We start from the raw sequence: 22,840 nt of genomic DNA on the forward strand, positions 1-22,840 counted from the left end.
CTAGGTGTCCTAGGACACCTCTGCTGCGAAGCACAGCAGCCGGCTTGTCCCCTGGACTCTGAGACACCCCACAACCCACAAGGGGACGCTGATGATCAGCACAACCTTGGAGGTGCTCGCGCTGATGCCAGTGCCTTAAGGCAGCTGCAGCCCTGCCAGCCCCACGGGTGTCGCCAGCTTTCTGGATATGCCGGAAGCATGGTGTGCTTCTGAAATCAGAGCTTCTTTCACCACACCAGGGGAAGCTCCTATTTTAAGTTTCCCTTGTGCCCAACCCTCTTGTAAAGCAAAGAATCCTCTTATAGTGCAAGGACCGCCCTGATGTGTCTGTTTGGTATGTGTGGATTTTGGCATGTAGGGTTTCCTTAAAGGGGAGCACGCCTGGAATCTCTCACAGGGGCTGGAATTGCTGGGCGGGGTGGGTGCCAAGACTGAAGGGCTTGCCCCCCTGTGGTCAGTGCCCTGCCCCTCTTTTCTCTCCATTTAACTCCCCTCACTCCCTCCCAGGGTTGGCTCAGGGCCAGACAGAGGAGCGGGCAGCAGCTGCTGGGGATTTCCAGAGCTTCCAGGGGGTGGTGGGAGCCACCCCTCCCCTCCTCCTTTCTCCCCTCCCCTCTGTTCCTCCCCTCCCTCCTTCTGTGCTCTGCTTCTAGGTTCCCCTCCTCTCTCCTCCTCTCCCCACCCCCACCCTCCCAGAAGGGCAGGGAGACAGGGAGGAGAGTGGAGCCGTCCCTCCTCGGTGCGGGGATTTGCAGGGGCCAGGTAGAGCGAGGCAGGGTCTGAGGGCCTGTGGCAGAAGCAGGGCTGCAGGCCAGTTGCTGGCAGAATTTAAAAGCCCTCCCAAAGAATCATGAATTTAGCATCCTGGAGCTGGAAGGGACTACATGGCCTAGCTCCTCCCAGAGGGGTCGTGCTTCATAGAAAGAGTAAGGGCTTAGTGTCAGACCTCAGCAAAATTACTTAACCTCTCTGAGCCCATTTCCTCATTTATGTAATGAGGCTAATAATACCTACCTTACAGTGTTGTCATGGGGAGTAATGTTTGTAAAGAAATAATGTTTGTAAAGAGCTCGGCACACAGTAGGTGCTCAACACATTTTAATTCCTTTCCCTTCCATCCTGGTGTTTTCAAGCCCCTGCTAGGCGATGTCACGGTCATCATAAGTCGTCTCTTAGTCTTGCACACACGCTCATATACACACAGTCCTCACCACCAGCTCTTCAACTGCCCGGTGTCACATAGTGGAGAGCCCTCGGGGCTGAGACCCCAGCCCAAAACCTCTTCCTCTTCCCCAACCATGACATACGTTTCCCAACATGATTCCCCTGAGGGGCTGCCAGTTGCAAGCGGCAGGGGTGGGGCATCTTTCATCCACCCCCTGTCCCGATACCAGGGTTTCGCTGGGTGTGGCTTGCTTGCCCTGCCGCCAGCCCAGGGAAGCTGCAGCCTCTCTCTCCACCCCAAGTCAGCTGTCCAAAGGTTGCTGGGCTGGGGCCCCAGCTGTTTGGCCGGTTGCCAATGCCTCTTAGCCCTCGGGCCAGGGGGGCTGTACCCCCCTCCTCGAGGTGTGTTCAGGTGGGATCCCTCTTATCCAGGATTCCTCAGGGACCTGGCAGCAGGGATGAGGGTAGAGACTGGCATGATCTCGAGTGGACCGTTGCCCCACCCTACACCATTCAAGGAGCTTGATGAGGTCTGAGGTCCCCTCTCTGTGATGCCTGGGGCTCTGCCAGACCCGGGCCCCACCCCTTCCCTAGCTCTCAGCCTTCAGGCCTCCTTTCTCTGCCACCTGCCTGTTAAGGGCCTTCAAGGTCTAGGTCAAACACTACCTCCCAAGGCTCCTGCCTTCTCCTCTCATTATGGAAGGCTCCCTTCTGCTTTGCTCGATGCTCTGCCTGTAGCACCATCATGGCACCATCCCAGCCATCCTTTGCTGTGCTTGTTGCCCTCCCTGGAATGTGAGCTTTTTGAGGACAAGCACATCACCTGGTTCATTCCCTGCTACCCAACAGAGAGCAGTTTGCATGTAGACAGCACTCAATAAATGTCTTTGGACTTGACTGAACTGGGCTACCACCTGCTTTGGAAATGAAAGTTTAGGTGGGCATGGGTTGCTTCGAGGGGACGAGCAGAGGGTCTGGGGGCTGAAAGCCAAAGGAACAAGAACAAGTCAGGTCTCTCCTCAGCCCTTCCCTCTAGTCCTGCCCTCCTGCCCTTCTCCACCAGGGGGCGCTCTTTCCCCTTCAATGGAAGGGCAGGCAGCTATTACCAGGTTTATGGTCACCAGCCCTGTAACCCGCCTTCCACCCATTCCTTTATCATCATCAAACGTGAGCCCTCCACTGGAGACTGGCAGAGGAGGCCTATTGTTTTCATCTACAGAGAATGAAACCGAGGTTCAGAGAATATACTTTTCCTCAAAGACATTCAGCTACTAGGTGGGCAGCATGGGAACCTGAGCCCCGGTCTTTGGACTCTTGGTTCAGGGCTCCTTGATGACACTGTACAACCCCTTGCTGGCTCCTGGCCCAGGCCTGATCCTGACCCTGGACTGCTCTGGGCTGGGGACTCCCTGCCCTCCCCCATGCTCCCCTGCTGACCCTACCTGGCCCTGGGGAAGGCGGGTTCTTCCTCTGGCACGACCCTGGGCTCGTTTTCCTCTACTCCACTCATCACCCCCTCAGGCTCTCTCCCTTGGCTTCTCCTCCACCACCAAAAAGGCTGCTCAAGTGTGCCCCACCCAAACGGAGCCACGCCTCACCCCGACTCACCTGTGCTGTCCGGCTGGCCCTTCCCGGTAACGTCTCAGCGGCCCAATTCCATTTCACCACCCTCCCTTTTTCACCACCAGCCCCCCCTTTTTTTTTTTAATTTCTTCACCCTTGATGCTCTTCCTCACTGCACAGTCTGGCCTCCACTCTACCCGTCCCCTGCCTGACACAGTGCCGCTTCCTCTGGCTCTCTCTCCTCAGTCCTCCCTGCTGCCTCTTCCTTCCTCACCTGCCCCGAAAGGTGAGTGCCCTTGGGTCCCATCCTACCTCTGGTCTCCGCTCTGCGCTGTCCCTGGAGAATCTGAACCACACTCCTGATCCACCAATGACTTCCAAAGCCATTCTCTAGCTCAGGCCTCTCTTCAGGGAGGCGGACCCAGGGTTCGAGCTGCCAATCACTACTCAACCAGCAACACAGCCTGCAGGTTTCAGTGTGTGGACTCTGGAATCCAAAGGCTGTGGGTTCAAATCCTGCATGGTCTTGGGTAAGGTACTCAAGCCCTCTGGGCCTCAGTGTCCTTATCCGTAACTGAGGATTATAATATGTTTCACAGCTCCTTTGTAAGGCTAATTTGGAATAATGTATACAAAGGATTACTTAGCTCAGTGCCTGGCATGTCCCTTCTCCCTGAGAACACTCCAGACAACTCGTCTACCTAATATTCTGAGCGAGAAACCTTGGAGTTGTTCTAGACTCTTCCATTTCCTTCCCGCAACTCCCATTTGGTCAACAAGATCCGGGGGCCTCTGATGATTGGTGCCCTCTGCCCAGGTGCAGGGCCCCCCCACCTGGCCGCCCACCCCTGGCTCCTTGCTGCCCTCCGTGTTCTCTTCCACGTCTCACCACAGTGGCCATGGCACGTCTCCGCTTAAATCCCTGCCCTAAGCCAGGCTAGAATCTAAGTGCCTCAGGCACAGTCACTCCACTGTAACATCCCCACCCGCATTTCCTTCCTCATCCCTCCATGCTTCCTGCCCACGGACCTTCCGCTTGGCTCCAGCCACACTGCTAGAGTCTGCTCTCTCCTGCCTCCCTGCCTTGGTCCATGATAGTCTTTCTCCCCAGAGTGTTTCTCCCCCCATCGCCCACCTCACCCCATCCCATCCATGACGCCCTCAAAAGATCACGGTCACCTGCTTCTGGAAGAATTCCTCTGCTTCTCCAGCCTCCCATGGCTCCTTTTCTGGGATCTCAGGACCCCTCAAGGGAAGGAGTTAAGCCTTATCTCCTATCCCCAGGGGCAACCTCCACTCTCCCACCCATGGTATATCAGGACTCCCAATAAACATTTGTGAATGAAGGAAGGTGATTGGGCTGGGAGAGGAATTTAGAAAGAGGGGGAGTATAAAGAGGGTCCTCAGTGAGGGACACCCTCCATCCCATGTTGGGCTTCACTGCCCTAATCCCCAGAGAAGGAGTGTGCCAGGAATAGAGTGGGTTTGGGGGGCGTGGATGGTGGGATGCAGGGAGTGAGACACAGATGTCAGAGGGGTTGGGGAGCCAGGACGGAAAGGAAGAATGAAAGAGGTGCTGGAGAAGGTGGATGGGGGAGGGCCGGGACAGGATGGGGGTGCAGGTCAAGGTGCAGGAAGAGGTGGGAAGGGCAGCAGGGTGGGGGAAGAGCGCATTTTCTGGGAAGTGGGAGAGGATGGGGGAGGTGAGTGCAGTGCATTGTGGAGGGAGGAATTGCCTGCCGGCCAGTGTGAGCTCATTTCCTCTCACCGCCTCCTGCAATGTCTAAGGGCATCAGGCTCTGGAAAAAGTGAGCCAGGGGCACCCCAGAGGCCACCACCCTCCTCCCCTTCCCCACGCAGTCCAGTCTGGATCTCAGATGCCACCACTCCCCCCTTACACATTTGTTTTGAGAGGAAAGGACCCCTGAGCCGGGGTGGGAGCAAGCCTTGGACTGTTGGAGCCGCAGGGCAGAAAGAGTCAGACAGAGGGACCTGGTTTAAGATTAAGCAAGAAAATACAGGCAGTAGGATGGATTACCGTTAGATAGCAGGAAGAACTTCTCAGAAGTGGGGCATAATTCTGGCTGCACATGACCTTGATGAAGAGAGATGGGGAAGGAAGGAGTCCTTAACTGCCCTTCCATTATTACAAAAGCGTCCCTTTCCATTGATTTCCAGGGAATTTAAAGTAAATTAAATAAAACATAAGATTTAAAAACAAGTCAATATCTCCTTCCTCAGGTTTACCGGAGTAAGGATGTTCTGGTAGGTGTCTGGGCCATACTGCCCCCTGCAGGGCCTGACTCCCTGACCCTGAGGGGTCCAGGACTTGGGGAGTCGGGATGGTGGCGGTGGTGAAGCAAAGAGCTTTTATGAGGCTCACTGCCCCAGAGTGGGTGGGCCATTTCAGCAGGCGGGGTCGGTCTTCCCACTTTCATTGCCTGCCTTGCCCAAATCATATTCCTATTTATCTATGGTCTCTGCCTTCCTTTCTTCACAATCTGGGTGAAGGAATGCAGGAGCCCTTAAAAACTACAACAAGGCAAGGGAAAGAGGTAAGCATAGCCTGTACAAAATAGGAGGTAGGAAGGATGTTAGGTAGATAGCAGAAAGAACTTTCCAGCAGAAACTACAGACTGAGACACTGCCCCTTCCTGGATCATCAGGGGATGGGCTGCAGGGGCCCTGCGTGGGGGCAGGGAAATGAGAAGTTGACTCAGGACCCCGATGGTTCTTTGGGTCCAGCTCAGAGTGAAGCTGGGAAGGGAGGCTGTGGGAGCTTGTGATTGGGAGGTCTGGAGGGTCTCTGCTCTTACTGTCACCCACTGCAGAGTGGGTCTGTGGGCTGTCTAGAGGCCTGAGCCACAGGCTGGCTGGGTGGGGGTCTGAAGGGCTGGGGCACCTGCCTCTCTCTTACAGCCTGCATGGGATCCTGGGCTGAGACGCTGCCTGGGAGGGGTGTCCCAGATTGAGGGGCATGAAGCCCCTGAAAGTTCCCGTTACCCTCATCGTCCTCCCCCTTCCCCTTGGGTATAGCCATCTCTGCCCTTGTCTCAGCTTCCGTGAGTCTCTGGATGGAAGGCTCCCTAAGCCTTTTTTCTGTCTCTCCCTCTCTTCCAACCTGGGTCTCTTCATCTTTGTCTTTGATTTTCTCTGCCTCTTTCTACTCTGTCTCTGTCGTGTCCCTGCCTCTCTCATGCTTTCTGGGTCTCTCCGTCTCTGTTTCTGACTACCTCTGTCTGGCTGTGTTTCTCTCTGCTTTACTTTCCCTTCCTTCCTCCCTCCCTCCCTCCTCGGTGCTAGTTCTGTGTTCTGTGCCGTTGTCCTCTTTCCTCGGCCGGCCCGGATCACCGTCTATGGGCTGGTCCCCTGGAGGCCGGCCCAAACCCTCTCTAAGCCCATCTCTCTTCCGCTGGCTGTGTTCTGCCCCCTAGCTCCGCTGCCAGCGGCAACCCCTGCCTCAGCCCTCTGTACCAGTCTGCTACCCTAACAAGAGGCAGAGGGTGCGCCCCGTCAGGAGCGCAGGAGGAGGAGCGAAGAGACGCCCCACCCCTCCGCGTTCGGCTCCGCCCCTCCGGCCCCGCCCCTCCCTGGTCCCTGCCCGCGCCCCCAGCAGTGCCCTGGCAGCAGAGCCGCAGCTGCCGCCCGATGAATGGAGTCGCCTTCTGCCTGGTCGGGATCCCGCCCCGCCCGGAGCCCCGGCCCCCCAAGGTGAGGATGCTGAGCCAGGGGAGGGGGCTGATCCAGGCGCTAACGGGAAGCTGGCAGCTGGGGCCGGGGTCGCTGCGCCCCCGCTCGGCGGGCACAGCCTGGGGCGCACGGCGCGGGCACCACGGGCATGGCTGCAGGGAACATCGGCTGGTGGCCGGGGAGGGGGCCGGAGCGCGAGCTGCCCTGGGCAGGGGGCGGAAAGGAAGAAGGCAGGCAGGGGGCCGGGGCTAGCACGGGGCTGCCAGGGCCGGGGGCACCGACCCGGGCGGCGGTGCCAGGCCCCCGGCGGCCGGGCAGCGGGGGCGGGAGGCCCGCGCCTTTTGTCCGGGTTTTCCAGGCGGGGCGCCTGCCGCCGTTTCCTCTGCCCGAGTTTTCGTTTTCCGTTGGCGAGGCCCCGGCACAGCTGGAGGGAGAGGGAGTGGGGGAGGGGTTCCCGGAGCGGGATGTCCTTGGCCACTGTGGCCGGACACCCCCTCCCTGCGCCACACTCCCCCCGCTGCCGGGCCGGACCGCCCGACGAGCTGTCCGGCGCGGGTCCACCGCCCCCCACCCCGGGGAAGAGAAACAGGCCGGGGACCCCTGGTCTTGCAGGCGCGGCTGCCCTCGCTTCTGCCCTCTCGGGTTGGCTGTGGGTGGGTCTGGGCACGGGGTGCCAGGGGCATTACTCAGCGCTGGGCTGCTTTGCTTGGGTTCTTTCATCTGCCGGCTGCTGAGGCTGGGGAGGGCCAGCAGGGGCCTCCGGGCCCCACTGGGGCCAGCACCCTGCCTCTGAGCCTGACTGCCCTGTCCCACTGGAGCGCCCCAACATGCACTCCATCCCTTTCCAAGTCGAAGGGTTGAACACTGTCAGGCCAGTCATTTTCTGAGCTTGAAAAAGAAGTTTCCTGGGGGTCCAGGTTGGGATCAAGACCTGGGCTGAGAAGGTCTCTTCCTCTTTTGACGGGGCTGGAGGATTTAGGGCCATTCCTCCCCAACCATCCCCTCAGTGTTGGAGCTGGGGTCTGGTGCTTTGCAAACTCTGAGACTGGTGTGTATCTCAGGAGCTGGATGTAGGCACAGTTCTCCCTTGGTCTGCATCTCTATCCCCTGACTCCCCCTCCACCTTTCAGCCAAAGTGTTTCCTAATTAGAAACTTGAATTTCAGAGTGGACTGGGGATGGAAGTGAATGTCATTATCGTCGAGTTCCTTGGATTCCCACCCCCCACCCCCCAACACACACACACCAACACCTACTTCATCTCCACCCCCCCTACTATCTCCACCCCCAGCCCCACCCTGTGGCCCAGCTGTGGGAGGGCAGGGAAGGTGTTTGATCCCCTGGGGTTCTCCCCCTCTTGCCAGGGCAACAGCCCCATTCCCCAGAGCGGCTGCTCTCACTAAGATGTGCTCACTGGCCTGCGACTTCAATCTCAATTACATAACCAGTCATTTCGCTTCCAAACACAGCCCAAAGGCCCTCAGCCCCAGCCTCTTCTTCCACTTGCTCACAAGGTGGTTGGGTCCACCGTAGGTTTCTGGGAGCTCCAAGTTCCTGCATCTGAAGCCCCTCCCTCCCCTTGGGAATGATGAGGGCAGTAAATCCTTCAGTGCTGGATTTGAGGGCCTCAAAAGCCCTGGGAGCAGGCAGGGTGGTAAGTATTAGGGTCTGAGACGACACAGCGACAGTGTCAGGTCTAGAAACTGGGTCTTCTGATGGGTCACAGCACAAGATGAAGCGCTAGGGAGGGGAACATTATTAGGAAGGTGCCTTTGGGACACCATGGGGAATGGGGCAGGCTTTTGAGGATCTCAGCTCAAACAGAGAGGGACTGGACGCTGGGAATAGGCCTTGTGTTTGGGCAGCCTGGATGGGGACCTCTGTGCCCCCGCATCAGGCCAACCCTGAGCTCAGGGGCAAGGGGAGCAGGAGGCCAGTCTGGCCCCCAGGGGTGCAGCATTTTGGGCATGGAGTGGGGGATGAGGGAGGGTGGTGAACAGGGCTGTGCAGTAGTGGGCAGAGGCATTTCTTGCTTCATCCTTTACCGCAGGGATACTTAAGAAGGACTTCATGATGTATCCGATTAAAAGAGAGTCTACAAAGGTGAATGGAATAAGTTACCGAATGAGGGACTGCAATTAGCCATTTGGGAGAACTTCTAGGGAGAGGCTTACAAGCTGCAGCATCCCAGGTGAGCCTGGAGCATCAGGCAGGGAAGTTTCCTCCAGTATAGTGGGTTAGATAGGTAGATTCCTGTAATGTTGGATTCCAGTGTAGAAATCTGGAGAGATTCATGGGAGATGCAAATATACTCAAATGAGCATATATATTAGTGCCTGAAAAAAATGTGTTTTAAGGATGGAGAATTGCTCTAATAGTAGGGCTGATAGCTAAGACATAGATAGCAATTACTCTAGGCCAGGATTTATATAAGTTACCTCATTTAATCCTCACAAAACCACCATGACGTGGGTGCCGTTATTATCCTCATTTTTCAGTTGAGGACACTGAGGCACAGAGAGCCAATAGCTTGGCCAAAATCACATCGCTAACTAGTGGCAGAGCCAAGGTGGGAACCCAGCAGTCTGGCTCAAGTTCATGGTCTCACTCCACTACCCTGCTTTTCATGACCTGCCTTGTCTGCTGTCACTCTCACCCTGAATCTGGGTCCGTCTTGGATACAGGCCAAGATCAAGGTCAACCTCTTGCTGGATTGGAGCTTGGTTGCTTTCAGCTGGGACACGGATGGCGACAAGAGGTCTCAGGGTGGCAAAGCCTCAGGTGTCCATCCATGGTTGGTGGGTGGGGAATCAGCTCATTTACTCCAGCAACCCCCCCACCCCGCCCTATGCTAGCCCACCGCACTTGGGCTGTGGCTTGGTTCATTGGTGTTTTCCTTCCAAAGGGGCATCAGCCCTGCTCTATTGGCTGCAGGGGTTCAAAGGTGAGATATTGGCTTGGTCAGGGATTTGGACAAAGCCTGGTTTTAATTATCCTGCTCTCTCTCCCTCCCCAGAGAGAGCCATGAATAGGGCCTGTGGGAGCTGGCTCTGCCTTTCCCCTAGTACCCTCCATCCCCTTCAAACAACCCGCCTTTAGATCCAGGCCTCCCTCTTTCATGTGAAATTGCACCAGCTCGTCAGCAGGGCAGTGCCTGTCAGTACCAGGCAGGCATCTCCTCTTCACTGCCTCAGTGGGACGACAGGCTGGGATGGCCTTGGGACTGGACTCTGGGGCGAGTTTAAAGCTCTATGGGGGTGGAGTGTATTCATCATCTGTCAGAGTGGGTCAGGACCAGAGGGGTCATCTTGTCCAACAGTGGGGAATCTGAGGCCAGAGGGTGGCCAAGGTCAGATAGGCCGGGAGTGGTGGACATGAACCCAGGGGTTCTGCCTCCCGGGCTCCCAGGCCATGCCTTTCCCCACACAGTTCTGTCCCGGGTGCCCCCCTCCAGTGCAGCGTTCTGAGATTAGGCCCCAGGAAGGGAAAAGGAGGGCAGGGAGGAGCAGGGACAAGTGGACAATGTGTCCCATTCATCTCTGTGTCCCCAGTGGCCAGCACAGTGCCTGGCACAGAGTGGCCCTCCATAAATGTTTGTGAAGTGCAGGCCGGGAGCAGCCCCTCCCCTGGCCTCGTGGGTGCCCCGTGCCCAGCTCTGCCCCAGCATTGTGATGCGTGGTCTACACATCAGCCTCCCCTGCCGGACGGGGAAAATAATCATAGCAACTACTTCCACGGTGCTGACCACGGGGTACATTATTCCTATCCATTTGACAGATGAAGAAACTGGCACAAAGAATCATGTGGCTTCCTGAGGTCACACAGCTAGTAAGTGGCAGAGCTAGGGAGTTGGCCGTGCTTATTCCAAGCAGCCCCAGAGGTGTCATGTTTATCTTGGTATCCACAGAGCCTGGTATGCAGCCAGTACTCTGAGAATGTTTGTTGACTGACTGACTCACTGACTCACTGACAGTATATGGAAGAATCACAGAATCCTGTAATCCTTTCGAAGTAGCTGGGTTGGAGTCTTGGGAAAGTAGCCTAGAGGAGCATCATTTTGTTATCTGTGCCAGGAGTGCCTGAGCCAAACCTAGAGAGGAAAGGAAAGCTCACCCAGGGGAATTCCCTGGCGGTCCAGTGGTTAGGACTCTGTGCCCTCACAGCAGCGGGCACGGGTTCCATCCCTGATCGGGGAATTAGGATCCTGCAAGCCGCGTGGGCCCCTCAGCTTTCTGACTTCTCTCTTGCTCCCACTCCCTCCCTTTCTCCTGCAGAGTTCCAAGGGGATGGCGCTGAGCAATGGGCAGGTGGGAAAAGACGACAGGTTGGATTAACAATGTCTGTTCCTTTTTCATCTCTCTGGCCCTGAGATGTTCAGCCCAATGCATCACCTTTGTGGAAGATCCTGTGCCTTTCAAGTTGGAGGGTGGACGGAGTGTCAGGTTTGGGACAGGGCCTGTCATAGTTATCAATTCTCCATCTCTCACCTCCAGTCCTAAACTTGAGTCCCAAGGTCACCTCCTCCAGCCTTCTCAAACCCGCGTACCCCTAGGCGGGTGACCTCTTCCCCTCTGCCTCCCCCTGCTCCCCACTGGCTGGGTCTGTCACTATCCCCAGGCCACACTTCATCTGCTGACAAAGGCTCGTGGGAGCTAACTAGGAAAAAAGAAGTGTGGTGGGTGTGGTCTGCCTTCTCATATCAGCAAGCAACCTCGGGAGATGAGAGGCCCAGGCCTGGCACGGCTCCTGGTGCATTGGGAGGCACATTGGGTGTCTAGGCCCTGCCTTCAGCCTGAGGGGGTTCAAATTTCAGCTTTACCCCTTATTCAACTATGTGACCTTGGCCAAGTTACTTAGTTGTTTTTAGCCTCCATTTTCTTATCCCTGAAATAATCCCTCAAAATTGCTGAGAGGATTAAATGAGGTAATACAGGTAAACTGGCTGACATTTGGTAATCTCAACTATTAGCAGCAACTGGATGGCAATGAAAACAACACAATTTGGGCTCAATAAAGAGAACCCTTTATGGTCGGAGTAATCTGAAGAGCTGTCCCTGTAGGTAATGAGGCCCCTGTCAGTGGAGGTGAGCAAGCACAGACTAGACTAGAGAGAATTCAGGCATTGGGTGAGGGGTTGACATAGAAAACCTTAAGGACCCTGCTTTGGGATCAGCACCGTGTGGTAGGAAATTAGAGGAGCAGGTGAGACCTGGTTCCCGCTGTTGGGAACTGGGGAGCGGAGTGAGAGGCTGGCTGCTGTGGTTTGGGCTATGAGGCTCCTCTGAGGAGAGGGAGTCCTGAGAGGCTGCCTGGAGGAGGCCTGGAAGGATGGGCATGGTTCTGACGGGTGGGAGAAGCGGGGAGGCCACTGCAGGCCAGGAAGGGCTTGGTGGCTGAGGGGCGGTGCGATGCCTGGACCACTGGCTCTGAAGTCAGCCCAAGGCTGCCTCCACATCCTGGCTGCCCAAAGGGGTTGGGTGTATGGTGGGGGTGGGGAACTGGTAGCTCCCTGACCCCCGCCCCCCAGACTCTCCTGGACGAGGGGCCAGGGCTACTCCCTGTGGCAAAGAGCTGGGGCCTGTAAGGAACAGAACTGCGGAAAGAAAGACTTCTTATGCCCAGTGCATTTGGGGGCGTCTGGGGGTCGGGGGAACAGTGGGGCCTTTGTCCCCAGCCACCGGGAATCTGGCCGAGCAGCCAGCCCTGGGTCTGGCTGGGCCCTCGGCAGGCAGGTCCTTTTTGAAGTGACCCTTTCAAAGCTCAGCCTGAATCCCTGGGAGGAGAGAACTTGGGGCGGAGCATGGGGATGACTGAGACCCACAAGCCAAGGATGGAAACAGACCCAGGACTGGCCCCTTTGGTGGGAGGGCTGGGGGGAGGTGTGTGGGCCGGAGGAATGTGGTCGGGACAGGGGGACATGTGGGAGCCATGTGGGAGGATAACCACTCCAGGGTCTTGGCCCCCAAGTGAGGGTTAATTAGGGAAGGACAGAGTTCATTCTGGCCTGGTTTCCAACAGTCCCTGGCTTGACTTATCTCTGACTCTGGGCTCCTAAATCCACAACTTTTTTCCTTTTTAATTTCCTCAAAGAGCGTGAGAGCTCCTTGGAGAGAATTGGGTGTAGACGCAGGACTTAGAGGCCTCGGTAGGAGGGAGGGGTGGAGATCTGGGCTAGCCTGAGAGCCCGGAGAGGCAGGAAGGGGAGGCTGCAGTGCAGACCCCTGCCCTCCACCACAGAGTTTCCACCATTCTCCAAAAGAGAGCGAGAGAGTGGGGAGAGATGCCCCCGAGAAAGGGAACATCTTTGTAAGTTTTAGCTGGACAGATATTGGAGACCATCCCCTCCCCTGCCTCCCCACTTGGCTCAAAGGGAAACTGAGGCCTAGAGAAAGGCCAAGGCCAAGGGACTAGAAGCAGAGGGGAAGGGACAGGCAAAAGTGGGAGGAAGAGGGAGGTTGGACGCCAGGTGAGAAGTGGGTTCAGGCTGCTGAGTTCTAATCCGAGGGTAGTGGAGAAGTGCCCATGGTCTCTCCAGCCCTGACCTGCTGTGATTCCATGAACCGGGGGAAAGGAAGGGGCGAATTTCTGTTGGCAGTTTTTTTGGGCTGAGCAGCGGACCGTGAAGCCTTTGGCAGCCCAGGTGAGACCCCTACCCCACCCTGAGGCTGTTTTCTGGTTCATGCCCCGCATCCCCACCTTCCCCTGGCACCACGGCACTCTCTGTACTTGGGAAGATTCTTCCAAATCTCCCTTTCCTCTTCCGAGGGTACGGCCCCTGGTTCCTCCCCAAGAGAGGGAGGAGGGAGCTGAGCACCCAGGCCGTGACTGGGGGCTGCAGGCAGTTCTGGTACTTTCCTGTATCTTGCGCTGGCATCCGAAGAGCTGAGCCCTCATTTGGCATCGTGCCCCATCTCTGCCTTGCAGCACCTGGTGTGGGTGAGGGGATAAGGGGGCAGCTGAGGTTGGACCCAGAGCCCAGGAGGGGTTGGGATGTCTGCAAGAGGGGAGAGTGGGAGCCAGGAAATGGGGGTCACACAACAAGGCCAGGACTGCTGGTGGGATGAGAAACAGGGCCCTCTTCCTTTTGAACTGGGACCTTTTCCTCCTCCAGTGGCTCCCAGGTGCTATGGTCCCCACAGTGCTAGGGAAAGCATTATCCGAGACTGGGTGTGGCCCAGGGCTCTGAGGACATTCCCAGGCCTGGCTTGTGTGAGAGTGTCCTCTCCCTAATTATAGCCTGGGGCAGGAGAAGGCCCATGACTCCAGAAACTGGAGGCTCAGTGCCTGGGAAAATCAGGCAGTGGCTAGATTTTCATGCCAACCATACTTTGTTCATTTGGTGACCATTTCCTCTGTGCCTTCTGGGTTCCAGGCTCTCTCTGTGGGTCTTGGGACCTGGGTGGATATGACACAGCCCGGCTCTCAAGGGGTTCCTTTTCTCACCACCCAAAAGCTCCACTAAGATTTTTTCAGGGGTTCTGAGATGTGCATCTACAGTATCTGCTGGTCCAGAACACCCCTTGCCACCCCCCAAAATATTATCATAAAAATTGGCCTGATCTAACTGGGGAGACAGACCCAGTTAGACAGACCCTGTCTTCACATCATTTGAGTGTGAATGAGGTCACAAAAGTGGTAACAGGAGTTTACAGATGGAAACAGTGTCACTGGGGAGAATTGCTATAGGGATCGGTTAAAAAACAGTTGGTGATATGATTAATCTCCTTTCTCTCATCTCCTTTCCAAACAATAGTTAACAGTAGTTAAGCTGAAGATTCTTTACCGAAACTTCTTTTGATCAATTTTCAAGGACCATCATGAAGTGGTTGTACATTTACTGATATAAGAACCAAGACCCTGAGAGGCTAAATTACTCCACCAAAGGTCACCCGGCATCCGAATTTAAATCTGGGTCTTTCTGAATCCTAACTAAGGCTGTCCTGTGTCACGGCTACATTCCCTGACAAGGAAGAGCCTGGGAGCACAGCTGCCACCCTGGGAAAGTGGACCCTTCCCCCTGCCCCCAGCTGAGCCTTGAAATCCAAGTAGGGGTTGGCCTAATGAGGGAAAGGTGGTGGATGCAGGCAGCACAATTATGTTCTGCTTCTCCGTGACTCTGCTTGCACAGGGATTCTCCCTATGCCTCCCTGGAGTCTGGGTTTGCTCACGAGTGGTGTGGAGGACCCCATGGCTCTGGCAGTAAACAGGGGCTGAGTCCCTGCCTCCTCTAGAGATGCTCCAGCTCTGAGGGGAAGAAGACTTTACCAAGGAGGTGAGGCTTGCCAAGGCTTGAAAGATGCCTGCTGGGATCGGTGGGGTGGTGGAGAAGGGAGAGCAGGGCATTCCAGGCAGAAGGACCCAGCGTGAGCAAAGGCAAGGAGGTGCGAGACAGCCTGGCCTCTTGTGGGGTCAATGAAAGCAAGACTGAGAGTAAAGAGAGATGAGATTGTCAAGGCCAATGAGGGCCAGATCCTGTCCCTCTCGTCCGTCATCATGGCGGATCCTTCATGCCATACTAAGGAACTTGACTTGGTCCCGTAGATACTGTGGAGCCGTGGAAAGGTGTCAGGAAGTGGAGGCAGCAGACCAGCTGAGAGCTGATGAGGGCTAAACGTGGAATTGGAGATGAAGAGGAGAGGATAGGAGTGGGATGCATCGCCCTCCTCCCCTCCCCAGAAGCTTCCGTGCCATCTCTTCCCCTTGTCTGATTTAGCCTTCCCTGCCTTCTCCATTTCACAAACTTCTATTTATCCTTCAAGGCTCAGTTCAAATAACCTTCTCTGTAAATCTGCCACCCCTCCCCCCACCAGCCACCAATTCCTCGAATATATGGGGATTTCCTCCTCTGGGGACTAGACTTTAAGCCCCATCAGGGTAGGGACTTTTGTCTTGTTCACTGCTCTATCTCCAGCTCCTACACCAGGCCAAGCTGAATGAATATTGTTGACTGATGAACTGAAAATTTCCATAGCACTTCGCACGGCCTTGTGAAAACCCCATGATAATAATAGGAGTATTGGTTGCAACTAACATTTATTGAACATTCCAGTGCCAGGCACTGCTGTGCTCAGCACTTTATACACACTAGCTCTTTAATCTGCACAACAACAACCTCATGGAGAATAGATTATCTCTATTTTATAAACGCAGAAACAGAAGCTCAGAGAGGTTAGTAACTAGTCCAAAAAGATACACAGCTAGGAAGTGGGATTCAAGTTGGGATTCAAAACCAGATTCCTCTGAATCCTGTTTAGGAATGTTTAAACGCTACGCTCTGCAGCCTTTTAATTTTGTCTCATGTCTGTTTCTTCATAGAATCTCATTTTTTTATTAATGAAAAAAAATCCTTTGTGGACTACTGAACTAAGATTTGTTGAACAACTTCTATGTGCTAGGCACTCCACACTAAGCCCCCTCAAGGACCCCATTTACAACTGAGGAGACTTGAGAGGAAAGAGACTTGACTGGGGTCACACAGCTGGGAACCTGATCTTACAACTCTTTGACGCCTCGCCCTCCGGGACACCTATCAATAGTTCCAGAATGAAAGAAAGAGGAGCCGGGCTCTGAGATTGACTGACTTGTTTGGGGGCACACAAGGGGCTGGACTGGGCCAGGGAAGTGCTCCCCACTTCCGTCATTGATGAAGAAAGGGGGTCCAGAGGCAGGGATGGAACTGTTGTAATTTCCCAAGTGCCCCGCTGTCTGTCAGACATGTGAGCTCCAAGGAGGAGAGGCTGACCTGGCGCTGGGGTGGGAGGGGATGGTATCACAGCAGCAGAGCCTTACCAGGACCTTGACAGAACAGGGTGAGAGGCCTCCAGAGGCTGCACATATCAGTGCGACTTCAGCCAAGGGGTGACCCGAAGGACCGCTTGGGAACCGCGGCTACCCGGGTGGAAGCCGCTGTGAGCTGGGGCCCTGCGCGGGTCTAGTGCCCCTTAGCACCACCTTCCCGGAAGGACAGAGACCCACCAATCAGATAAGCCAGCTGCTTTCTATTTGCATGTCATCTGCATGACCACACCTCTTCGCTCCTGCCACTCAGCCTCCGCCTCCAAGAGTGCCTCCTGGGCTTCCGCCCCATTTCAGGACCCTGTGCAGGGCTGGCGTGGGAGGGCTGGGCTGGGGGGCTGCGGGGCGTGAGGGGCAGACCTGGGCGGCCAGCGTGGCCGCCCTATTCATAGCTCAGGGGCTGGCGTAGTTCGCATATTTGGCGTTACTCACGTCTGGCTGGCCCGCGGCTGCCACCCCTCCTTGCTCCTCCCTCCCTCTTCCTTCCTCCTCTCTTCACTCTTCCCTCTGTCTCCTCTCCCACCTTCGATCTCCACCAATTTTCCTGAAATCTAGGGTTGGCCGAACACACAGGAGGAAACTGAGGCCTAGGGAGGGGGAGTGTCTTTCGGCCGGGCCTCCAGGGAGAAACTGGTAGTAATGAGGCGTATAATGAGGTGGCTGAGAGCCTGGGCTCTGCCAGCAGACAGACCTGAGCTTGAATCTGAGCTGCCGCTAGCTGTGGCACCCCGGCAAGTTCCTTAGCTTGCAGTCCGGGAAGCTTTTCAGAAACAGTCAAGCTGAGACCTCGAGGATAAGGGATCAGTTAAGGGAAGGTGGGGGAGGGAGAGAGACAAATGTTATATTCCAGGGAGAGGGAACTGTGGATGTGGTGGACCAGCCCTGAGTGGACAAGGGCTTGGCCAGCTGAGGTGAAGGGACAGCGGACCCTACAAAAGAGATGAAGCAGCTTCCCTTTTCTCCCCACCCCTTACTCCCTTATTCCAGCACCCCCCACTTTCTGGATCTGGTTCCTACTGAGGAGGGAGCAGGGAATACAGAAAGATGGACAAAGATGCGAAGCAGCCTCTGCCCCAGGTAGACCTTTCCTGGGGGCAGGGGGTTTGCCAACCATCTGCTTTCTCTGAGGAGAAGCTCATTCATTCCTGTACATTCAGAAGCAGTGTGCCGAGCACCCAATCTGTGCCAGGTGCCATGCCAGGAGCTGTGGATTTGACTGCCAGCAAAGCAGACATGGTTCCAGCCTTCCAGAACTCACAGCCCCAGGGGGGAGATGTTGGTCAAAATAACCTCATAAATATACAGGCACCATCTCGAGAGTGCTGTGAGAGGGTGCAAAGGGACCTGACCTGGTCTGGGGGCCAGAGGAGGTGTCTCTGGGGAGTGACTTTTTTGCTGAGAACTGCAGGGTGGGTAGGAGTTAATTAGGGTGTGGGTTGGTGAGGCAGGGAGGGAGCCAGGGAAGAGAGAACAGCATTCCAGAAACAGCATGTGCAAAGGACCTGAGGCTGGAAGGCTGCCTGGTCCGCAAAGGAAATGGAAGGAGGCCAGGGTAACTGGAGCACAGAGAAAGGGGGTGTGGTGGGCATGGAACCCAGAGGCACGTCCCACAGGGCCTGGTGGTCATAGTATTAAAACAATTAGTCTGGACTGTAAGGGGCCAGAGGAGTGATGGAGACTTGGGGTGGAGTGGACATGGTGAAGTGGGTGGACTCAGGAGACATTTGGGAAGCAGAGTCCACTCTGATGGTTGGGATGTAGGGCTGGGGCCATAACCCCTCCCATTTACTGGTTCCCAGAATGCTTTCCTAGCAACTTTGTCAGGCTGCTATCCCTAGCTTCATTTTGTAGTTGAAGAAATAAGAAAACCTGTGTGACCTTGAGGTCACACAGCCAGAAAAGGACTAGGGCCAATACCATTGGCAAGTGTGACCCTTTCTCTAGATCAGCTTTTCTCGATGCTGGGCCAGTGGTCTCTCTCTCACCAGCCTTCTATCCCCCACCCCTAGGCGCCCTGTGGGTTAGCTCAGCATTCCCTACCTAGCACCAGACTGGGTGGGGGACCCAAGAGGCCAAGGTGGTGTGTGGGTGTGTGTCACACTTATCCCAAGAGGCTGCTCTGCTGTTAAATGAGGTAATGCATGGGAAGTGTGCCTGGCATATAGTGAGGGTTCAACAAATGTTAATTACTGCTGTGGCCGTTACAATGTCCCCAAATGCAGAGCCAGGCACATGGTAAGGGGGAGGATCTGGGGCCGAAGGCGTTGCTGCCTGGCCTCTTCTGACCACAGAGCCCAGCACAGAAATCATCTCAGCTCCCTCACAGGCAGGAGCCAGGGGAGGTTGTTTGTCCCTGCAGAGCCACCATCCATCCCTTCCACCCTTCCAGCTGCCTCTGCGGCATCATGGGCTGGATTAGGGAGAGGTTCAACTCTTAGGCAGGGTGAAGGGATAACCTGGGCAGGTTGAGCAGGGCCTGGGGTGATGGGGGGGATGGTTTCAGGGGTGGAGCTGAGAACCTCTCCCTGCAGGGAGCCCCATGTGCCCTTGGGGAGACTTTGGGGATCTGCTGAGACCTGCCTTGGGAGGGGATGACGTCTCAGCTTGACTTGGACTGAGCGATCCCCTGGAAGAAACCAGTAGGTGCATCTGTTGCCTCTGCCCAGGTGGTCAGATAACAGGAAGCATTTCCAGAGAGAGGTGTGGGGGACAATAGGAAGAGCCATGGCCAGAGTTCTCCCCCAGTCTCCTCTGAAATGAGCTGTTCAGTGTGGAGTCAAAGAATGGATACGATGATTTTGGAGAAGAGTCATTGCAGGCATTTTCTGGCCTTCAGGAATGACTGTCCCTAACATGATCTTGTCTGAAAAAGGGCTCTGGCCTCTCTCCAGGACTCCTTGACCAACTAAAGTGAGACCCTTCCCACAGTTGCTCTGTCCTTCTGCAGAAGACCCTGCTCCTCTGTACGAGATGGGGAGGGTGACCCTGGGGCCTGGTTGGGGGCCTGGAGAGTGCAGTGGGGGAGGTGGGGTGGAAGGAATGAGGGCACCCTGCCCACTCTGGGCTGTGAGGGAGCTAAGTGTGCCAGACCTGGGCCACCAGGGGGCTCTCCCGCACACGGGACCTGCCTGCGTCCCTGACAAGACTGCATCCTTCAGCGTTCAGGCATGGTTTTCTTGGACCGTGTGCACGAGAGAGCACGCGAGAACGGGGTCTTGCCTCTATGTGCACACCCTGGTATGTGTGTATATGTTACGGGTGGTGTGTAAGCGTATGTAGGCTTGGGAAAGACTTGTGTGCTGGGGGGGGGGGTGTCAGGCCTCAGGGGGTCAGGAACCCCATACTTAGCCTGGCTTTTGCTAGAAAAACTCTTCCAAGGTTCTGACACCTTGGAACGTGGCCTCTCAAGGGGCTGTGCGTCCATCAGTCCAGCCTCCGATAGATGGTAGGTCCTCGTCAATGCCAAGGACCTACTCTGTGGGAGGTTCAGACTCCCCTGGAGGCCTGAGAGCTCCCCTTGTGCTCGGTCTACTAGGGCCTCAAAGATGACAGCAGGGGTTCTGAGAAGGCACAATGGACGGGGTGGGAGGGAAAGGTCCTCCCGGCAGGAGGTACCCAGCTGTCCTGGGCAGTCTCTGTGGGCAGGGCCTGCTCCTGGGGCCCATTGGAAGACCCATTCATTTGTTCCATCTTCTTTCAACGATATATATTTTTTTCATTTGAATTCTGACTTTGCCATTTTTTTTGGTGTGTGGCAAGATATACATAACTCAGAATTTATCATTTCTAAGTGTAGAGTTCAGTGGCATTAAGTACATTCACATCGTTGTGCAACCGTCACCATCACATGCCTCCAAAGCTTTTTTTTTTTTTTAATTTATTTATTTCTGGCTGCATTGGGTCCTTGTTGCTGCGCGCGGGCTCCCTCCAGCTGTGGCGAGCGGGAGCCACTCTTCGCCGCCGCCGCCGCCGCCGCTGTGTGCGGGCCTCTCCTGTGGTGGCCTCTCTCGCTGCAGAGCACGGGCTCCAGGCGCGCAGGCTTCAGTAGTTGTGGCTCACGGGCTCCAGAGCGCAGGCCCAGCAGTCGTGGCGCATGGGCCCAGTTGCTCCGCGGCATGTGGGATCCTCCCGGACCAGGGCTTGAACCCGTGTCCCCTGCATTGGCAGGAGGATTTTTAACCACGGCGCCACCAGGGAAGCCCACAAATACATTTCTTAAAATTTAGTAGCTGTTGTCCTTAGGAAGCTCTCAGTCTAATGTGGGAGACTCAGGCCAGGCCCTTGAGCAGTCTCCAATCTGAGGAGGAAAGACACAGGCCATGACCTCTGGGAGACTCTGGACTAATATGGGGCAAAAACAACAAAAACAACAATCCTGCTCTCGGGGAGCCCAATCTGATGGAGGAAGCATAACTTCTTCCATTTGGGGTGTCCCCAGACAGGCCCAGAGACCAGAATGGATACGTGGAGGGCATGCCTTGAGACAGTCAAGGGGCTGATGAGTGTCGTAAATCAGGGGCTGGAGAGGGCTTGTGGTGGGCCCTAGCCCACGCTGGCCCACGGTTGCCTGGGCGATGGCCCCACTGTTTACTTTGTGGCTGGCTCCAGACTCACCGTTTTCTGCAAGTGCTCATTTCCCACCATGAGGAAAGCTACTCATCTTTAGTTTCTCCTCCCTCTGGTGTCCCTGAGGAGGGAACTGGTTCTCTTGCTAGGAGGGGGCCCTGCCAGACTGGCACCTTTGCCATCCTCCTTGTCTGCTGGGAGCAGGTTCCATCCTGGGGTCTCATGTCGCCCGCCCCTTCCTCACTCCCAGATGGCCTACTGACAGGGCTCTGGGCCTGCCGAAGTTCTGCTATGGAAGGGGGGCTCCTGATGATTCCTCCCTGCTTATTAGGGGGAGGTGGGGCACATAGGGGCCTGTAGGGGGTAGGCAGTGAGAGGTGGTGGTGATGACCTCATGAGTAGGTTCGCCTGAGTTTGTACAGACCTCCTTGAGTGTCTGCATGTGTCACTGTCTTTGTGTACATGTGGCTGAGTTGTCTGCATGTCTGAATGTGAGTGTGGTTGGGTGTGTGAGAGTGTGACTATTCAAAAGACAATAAAAACATCTTGCATTGACCTTGAGGGCATTATGCTAAGTGAAATAAGGCAGAGAAAGACAAATACCTTATGTATGGTCTCACTTATATGTGAATCTAAAAAGAACCCCCCCAAACAAAACCCCCCCAGACCCCAAGCTCACAGATACAGAGAACAGACTGGTGGTTGCCAGAGTGGCGGGGATGTGGGGTGAAATGGGTGAAGGGAGTCAAAAAGTACAAACTTCCAGTCATAAAATAAGTAAGTCCTGGGGCTGTAATATACAGCATGGCAGCTATAGTTAATAATCGAGTATTGCATGTTTGAAAGTTGCTAAGAGGGCAGATCTTAAAAGATCTCATCACGAGAAAAAATTTCTGTAACTAAGTATGGTGACAGATGTTTAACTAGACTTATTGTGGAGATCATTTCAATATATACATAAACATCCAGCCATGCTGTACACCGGAAACTAATATAACGTTACATGTCAATTATACCTCAATAAAAATTTTTTTAAAAAAGAAAACAAACAAAAGTTTGCATTTATTGAACCCCTATTATATGCTCAAGACTTTCTTTAATTGACTTAATTCTCCTAAGAACCTATGAGGTGGAACTTAGTGTCATTTCCATTTTATTGGTGAGGAACTGAGGCTCAAAGAGGTTAAATAACTCACCCAAGGTCTCACAGCCAGAAAGGGGTAGGGATAGGACTCAGTCCCAGAAGTCCTGGATTCCAGAGGACCCTGGAGCCCACGTGCTAACCCCTGAGCCGTACTGCCACCAAAAGAACTAGGGGATTCTGTGCTGCCTGGGATTGTGTTGGTCCCTCCTTGATTTCTGGCATCACGAGTGCTTCCTCCTCCCTTTTCTCTCACCCGCCCCTCCCCCAGCCTTCCTTGGCTTGGGCCCAGTTTCAGGGTGGGAGAGGAGTGTCGCAACACCCTCACTCGGGGCAAGACTGGCCCTGGATGGGGAAAGCACGGGGTCTGGAGAGACCCTCTGAACCACCCGCTGCCCGCAGGCTAGACCGAGTGTGGGGTTCCCAGGTTCCCGGTGACGCGGGGTTATCTGCACATTGAGGGTGTTGGGGAGACCTGGGCCTGCCTGGCCGGCTCATCCGCTTGGCCTGTTGGGGCACGTCGGGACTGCACACAAGTGGTGCTGGGAAGCAGGCATCTGAGTGGGGCAGGAGGGTGGAGGAGGAAGGAGGGGGCGGCTGCCCTTGAATGAGGAGAGACTGGGGCAGGGGTCAGAGGCCCAGGCATGGGCGGGGCGGGCATGCCTTGGGTATCGCATTGCCTACATGCCTGGGATGAACGGGCTGGCAGGGGATTTGCTCCGTCTGTGTGTGAGGTTGTGCGTGTGGGGTGTCCCAGTCTGATGGTGTGCGATGGGTGTATGGAAGCAGTCGGAGCTTTAGAAATGCCGGATGATTCTCTTGGGTTGGGGGCATTGTTTGTCCTGTGGTTTGAAGCCTGCATTCTGGGAGGAGGCACACAGCAAGCAGAGGAAGGAAATGCAGGCGAATTGACCCTGGGACC

At 55.4% G+C, this 22,840-nt stretch overlaps 1 protein-coding gene across 4 annotated transcripts in view; it reads left to right on the plus strand.

The window, feature by feature from the left end:
• ARHGAP23 (Rho GTPase activating protein 23) overlaps positions 1–22,840 on the plus strand; it is an 80,773-nt gene that overhangs the window by 2,008 nt on the left and 55,925 nt on the right. For 3 of the 4 annotated variants that reach the window (XM_067715580.1, XM_067715582.1, XM_067715585.1), the window contains exon 1: positions 6,333–6,438. The exons of the other annotated variant lie outside the window; for it this stretch is intronic. In XM_067715580.1, the coding sequence (XP_067571681.1) occupies positions 6,376–6,438 (63 nt within the window). In that variant the 5' untranslated portion in view covers positions 6,333–6,375. Of the gene's footprint in view, positions 1–6,332; positions 6,439–22,840 lie in introns of those variants that run through there. 4 annotated transcript variants of the gene reach the window in all.

Source organism: Pseudorca crassidens, chromosome 19 (assembly GCF_039906515.1).
Source record: "Pseudorca crassidens isolate mPseCra1 chromosome 19, mPseCra1.hap1, whole genome shotgun sequence".
Taxonomy (NCBI): Eukaryota; Metazoa; Chordata; class Mammalia; order Artiodactyla; family Delphinidae; genus Pseudorca; species Pseudorca crassidens.